The sequence below is a fragment of the Phalaenopsis equestris genome, unplaced genomic scaffold (genome assembly GCF_001263595.1).
Source record: "Phalaenopsis equestris unplaced genomic scaffold, ASM126359v1 Scaffold001018, whole genome shotgun sequence".
Taxonomy (NCBI): Eukaryota; Viridiplantae; Streptophyta; class Magnoliopsida; order Asparagales; family Orchidaceae; genus Phalaenopsis; species Phalaenopsis equestris.
Window position 1 is genome coordinate 396,709 of NW_018165457.1, and position 6,024 is coordinate 402,732.

Consider the following 6,024-nt stretch of genomic DNA (forward strand, 5'->3'; position numbering starts at 1 on the left):
AACAAAGTATGTGTTATATACATCTATATATATATATATACATCTATATATATATATACATGTATATATAGATTTGGCTACATGTATATGTATATATATATATACATCTAAATTTGGCTATATGCCTTCTAGATTTGGCTACATGTATATGTATATATATATATACATCTAAATTTGGCTATATGCCTTCTAAATTTGGCTACATGTATATGTATATATACATATACATCTATATATATATATATACATATACATGTAGATGTATATATATATACATACATGTATATATATATATACATATATATGTATATATATATACATGTATGTATATATATATATACATGTATGTATATATATATATACATGTATGTATACATATATATACATGTATGTATACATATATATATATATACATGTACATATATATATATACATGTACATATATATATATACATGTACATATATATATATATCTACATATATATATTATATATATACATATATATATTATATATATATATTATATATATACATATATATATTATATATATACATATATATATTATATATATACATATATATATTATATATATACATATATATATTATATATATACATATATATATTATATATATACATATATATATTATATATATACATATATATATATTATATATACATATATATGTGTGTGTGTGTGTGTGTGTGTGTGTGAACTCAATTTTCATAGCTTCTCCAAGCCTTAATATATTTCCACGCACTTCATAATTATTAAAAAGGATGTTATATTGCTTTTGAATTAAAAAAACCTTAACCCAGTCATAATACCCCAACATTGCAATTCATGCACATCTTAATTTAGAGAAATTTGGCTACAAGTGAACTTAAAGTAACAAAAGTGACAACTGTTGTGGTGGTCCACCATCCATATAAGTAGGGAACAGTCACCAACACAAACTTTAGGTATTTCTGTTATTGAATCCAATAATAGCATCTGAGAAACTGATATTGAAGTAATTGAACTACAGCATGAAGAAAACAAATTTAATGAATTTCATTACTCTGAATGATTTTAAGGAGATGGATCAAACATGAAGAAGTGGATAAGTAGATGATAATATTAAAACGAAGTTACACTTACGTTTTGGCTTTTTTGAAAAAAAAAAATGAAATTTTCACGCGTATTTCGCATAAATCTCTAAAAAATGAGACGATAATGTTGGTATGTAAAAGAGAATCATAGAATTAAGTTAAGTGCCTCTGAGATGAGAATGCTCAGGTGTATGAGTGGCTTTACACTTAGAGACAAAATACAAAACGAATATATATAAGGGTTGGAATAGCCCCAGCGGCAGACAAGATTAAAGAGAGTCGCCTAAGATGGTTTAGTCACATCAAAGGTCAACCATCTGATGGCCTAGTTAGAAGAGTTGATGTTTTATATTTGACTTAAGTTAAGAAAGGTAAAGGTAGACATAAAAAAACTTGGGAATGTTGCATAAAAAATGATCTTAATTTATTTGAATTAAAGGAAAATATGACACTCAATAGGGCATAAAGGAGAAAAATTATTCATGTAGCTGACCTCACTTAATGGCCTAAAGGATTGTTGTTGTTTATGTTGTTGCTTAAAATCTCTAAAAAAGTTATTTGATTTTCATAAATAAAACCAGTTGTCGTGACATAAATGAACCATTGATCTCATCGTTTGAGTTCTAAGATAAAGTACTAACTACATATCTAAAATACAAAGTCAATTGAAAGTGAGAAATAGTTAAATTTGAAAGTTTTTTTTGGTATTGAACAAGATAATGGCACTGACTTTTCGTATAAATGCTCGAAGGAATCAATTATTATCTTAAAAATAATGTGTAAGAAAGTATCCCAGCCCGTCAAGAAGGCTTACATGTAATATTCTAGTACATAAACCATAGACCAATGGCAACACATTTAACTTACAAACAAATTCATCGGAGCTGAGGTAATTAACCTAATTACTTTTCTAAGCGAAAAAATACTTGAAGTGGAAGTCAATATACATTCCTTAAATTTTACAAAACATTATATGAGTTGAATACATCCTTATATGTATGTATGGTCCCAGGAAAAAAAAAGTTATATCTTTTAACCAACAAAACAACTAAGCAATCTATCCAGATATATTCAAAGCAATCTACCAACCACAAAATAGGGATGAAGAAATTTGTAAATTTAGCAAAAAAGCCAACCTTTCTTCATACAATCCACAATATGATCATAGCTAAATTGCTCCTCCTCTCCCCTTCGTTCTACCATCACTTTCCGATAATCTTCTAACATCAATGGGGCCAAAGCCTTTGTTGGATACTGATTAAAATGAAAAAAGCACAAGCTTAACAAGGTAATCACTAATAACATTCTTGAACTCCATATAACACATCATATGGGAATGAATGTAATTGAAAAATGTACATAACATTCTCAGCCTACATATAACACATCATATGAGAATAAATATGATTGAAAAAAAGTGTGCATGTATGCATGTGTCATCAAGAAACCATTAGGCATATGTAACCACATATGCAAGAGATTATAAGTTACCGTAGGATGTGATGTATTAAGATGGAGGAAAAAAACAATACCAATAACCTTGAGCCTTGAATTCTAGAGTTAAATCTTTTGTAATAAGAATAAAAAGGCAAGGATGTTGAGGTTAATTCTTCTCTAATAGCTATATCTTTTCTTCGTTTTGCATATAGCAGTAAATGCTAAATTGTTTAAATTTGATTTGTTTAAGTTTGTGTGTGTCTTTCAAATTCAATTTCACCATCATTGTTCACTAACATAAAAGAACAGCGGATTCCCCAAGAGCAAATAGTCCTAACCACAATTTTATAGATTTTTGGGCAGGATTGAAATGGATTGTTGTAGAGTATGAGAGTAATTCTTTCTTCAAATATTTTCAAGGGATTGGGCTGAGAAAAGTGTTTTCCACCAAAGCCAATATAGCATGACCAAACATACACGCAAAAAGCCAACCACTATAAAATTGTTCATGTTCTTCTTGTTTATAAGATGTTGTCCATGTATAGAAATATTATACATGCATTCAATAATTTCAATCAATAAAAGTTGAACATTCTTGTACAAATCTAGAATTCTAAATAATAAATTATTTCTATAAATGATAGGAAATCAACTCATATTGTTCTGATAAATTTTCATGAGTTCAAATTTATATTTTAAGAAAATGTGCTTTCATGATAATAAATAGTATTGTTGAACATTTGGAGTTGACTTCAAGTAGCATTTTCATAATGATTTGCAGTAAACTTGAAGCATATTTTTCATGAAGAGTTAGAGTAGATTTGAAGTAGCTTCTTCATGAAAAATTATAGTTCACTTGAGAGCTTCTGCGTGAAGTCTCCAAAACTCAACCCTTCAATGTGTGGAAAAAATGCAAAAATATTTTCAATTCATAAATCTTAGAAAATAAAAGCGTCAAAAAAATTAAAGCCATTTTTTCAAGAAAAAGAGATATGTGCATTTAAATCATCATTTAATGTATTGTATTAAGTGTCACCTTATATCTTCAAATTGTATGCCTTATAATTCAATAAAAACTATTGTGATGGAATGAAAAGATAATGTTGAGTTGGCAGAAGTTTATTTACTTTTGTTAGAAACGTAAATAGGAAAGAATTGGTGATCTACAGCTACTAAGGGAATCAATACTTCTTCCATAAAAATGAAATTTGGAATTTTCCTCCAACACCAATTCATCAATGAAATATGTTGTAACAAAAATATAACTAGAGATAAGGATGGCGGGATCCTCGATTATTATTTGGGACAAAAACTCCCACCTTAACATATGAATGATGATCCTTGATAGGATATACAAAAGAGGATGGGGACGGACTTGTAAAATGCGATTATAATTTGAACTTATACCAGACACAATACTCTGCAACCTCGAGCCGAAAACAAAATTAAGCATGTAGCTTTTGAGACAGAAGAAAACAGAAAAAACATAGATTGGATTACCAATGCCATTGCATATCAGAGAAAAAGAGAAATAGCTAAGCAACAAGTTAGAAAAAATTTTATATGAACTTACAGTCATGTAGATAGGTCCATTGTACCCACAGATTTCGGTGAAGTATGGAAGGGCTCCAACATGATCTAAATGGCTGTAATACACATCATCCCAAATAAGTAAGTCCAAAGAAAAATCGTAAACAAAGATCTACAAAACATTTTGTTCTAATACGATGAAACACCAATGGAGCAAAATGAACAGCTAAGCAGTGGGAAGAACATAGTAGCAAGTGAACCCTTCGAAAAGCCTAAACCCTAAATGTCACAATTAACTCTAGACGAAGTATATATCCTCTTCATTAGTCTTATTCTAAAAATTTCGGGTTGGCATTGTAAATCCTGTTTTTCATTCCTAAATCATGATGACTAATGTTTGTGGTATTAACCCTACTGTTCGCAAATCATCCTGAATAACTTCTATTCATCTGATCCTCCGGCAATACCATGAACAAGAAAATGGCAAATGAATGAGTGATAAGAATTGCAACTCACAAATGGGTGATTACGATGCAAGTGAGTGCAGAGTTGAAATCTCCAGACTCAGTGATTCGGGAGAAGTCGGGATAGCGGCGTTTATCAAGGTAGCCCATGTGCATTCCGCAGTCAAACATAATCCTCCTGCCACCAATCGAGACCACCACGCAGCTCTTGCCCACCTCTTGTCCCGCGCCTAGGATGCATAGATTGAGAAAGAGAGCGTGTTATTTATTATTTTGCGAATTGGGAACAATAAAGAGACAGAAAAAAATGAAAGCAGGGAAGGTGGATTGAAATGCGTGAAGAAAGCAGCTTGCCTAGAACCAGACATTCGATTGCCATTTTTGTTTGACGTGCAACGAGATCAAGAGCTCTTTATAACCCTAGAAATGAGGGAGTTTCCGACATGCCGCGAAGCAAAGGTAGCGGAAAGGACGACTGATGCTCTAGGTGGGGATGTCCACATCGCCGATGGCGGAAGGAGAGTTGCTCTAGGCGGAGTCTAACCCTTTTGGACGGAAGGAAATATTTTCGGAAAAACTTTCATTTGTTTTTTTGGGTATAAATTCACCTTACTTACGTGTAGCATGAAATGTAATAAGGAGGTGGTGCACTCCACATACTGTGGATTAACCCGTATATTAAATAAATGGTTGAAAAAATAATTTTTTTGCCCGGAACCAGCAATAAGAAGTAGGCTGTGAAAGAATCAAATACGAACAAACAAAGTATGTGTTCCTATTAGGTTCGTTTGAAATTATATGTGTTTGAAACATGCTGGTGTTTAAAATTATTCGTGAATTATTGTTCCTGTTCAGTTTGATTTGTTTTAAATATGTTTGAAATGTTTGAATTATTTAAATTGTTCGAATTATTCGAATTTTTTGAATGTTTGAAATTTTACAAATTTGTTTGTATTGTTTGAATTGTTTGAATTGTTTAAAATCTTTCAAAAGCTTAAACTTATATGAAATTAAGGCTTAAACTTGTATGAATCACGGCACAAATACAAAATAGTCGAAGCATAGTTCAAAATAAAACAATAATATCATATTTCATCCATAAAAAATTCATATCTAGAGTCAATATGTGAGATTTTCACTCTCAGAAACTATGTTTAACTCAAAGAAATTAAATAAATATAAAAGAAATATAAAGAAATCTCAGCTAAGAGACTAACTTGAAGATTAATACGAAATTATACAATTTAATATAAGCTAAGAGACAAACCTGAAGATAAAATTATAATTTATAGGATTTAATTTTTTAAAATATGATAAATTTTTAGAGTATATAATTATTTTTAAAATATGATGAATTTTTTATATATAATTATTTTAAATTATTTCATATTTTGAACAATAATGATTCGAACACGATAGAACAAATTACTGTTCTTGTTTGATTCGTTTATAAACTGAATGAAAAAAAAAATTGTTTGTCTCATTTGTTTATCAAACGAAT

General features: G+C 29.8%; 1 protein-coding gene across 1 annotated transcript in view; it reads right to left on the bottom strand.

Moving 5' to 3' along the window:
- The window catches only part of LOC110032749 (cleavage and polyadenylation specificity factor subunit 3-II), a 98,551-nt gene extending 93,451 nt beyond the window's left edge, over positions 1–5,100 (bottom strand). The window contains exons 1-4 of the mRNA XM_020736495.1: positions 4,878–5,100; positions 4,576–4,753; positions 4,103–4,175; positions 2,229–2,346 (exon numbers count right to left, since the gene is read on the bottom strand). Coding sequence (XP_020592154.1) covers positions 2,229–2,346; positions 4,103–4,175; positions 4,576–4,753; positions 4,878–4,902 — 394 coding nt within the window. The 5' untranslated portion in view covers positions 4,903–5,100. The remainder of the gene's footprint in view (positions 1–2,228; positions 2,347–4,102; positions 4,176–4,575; positions 4,754–4,877) is intronic.
- Between the last annotated feature and the right edge of the window lie 924 nt (positions 5,101–6,024).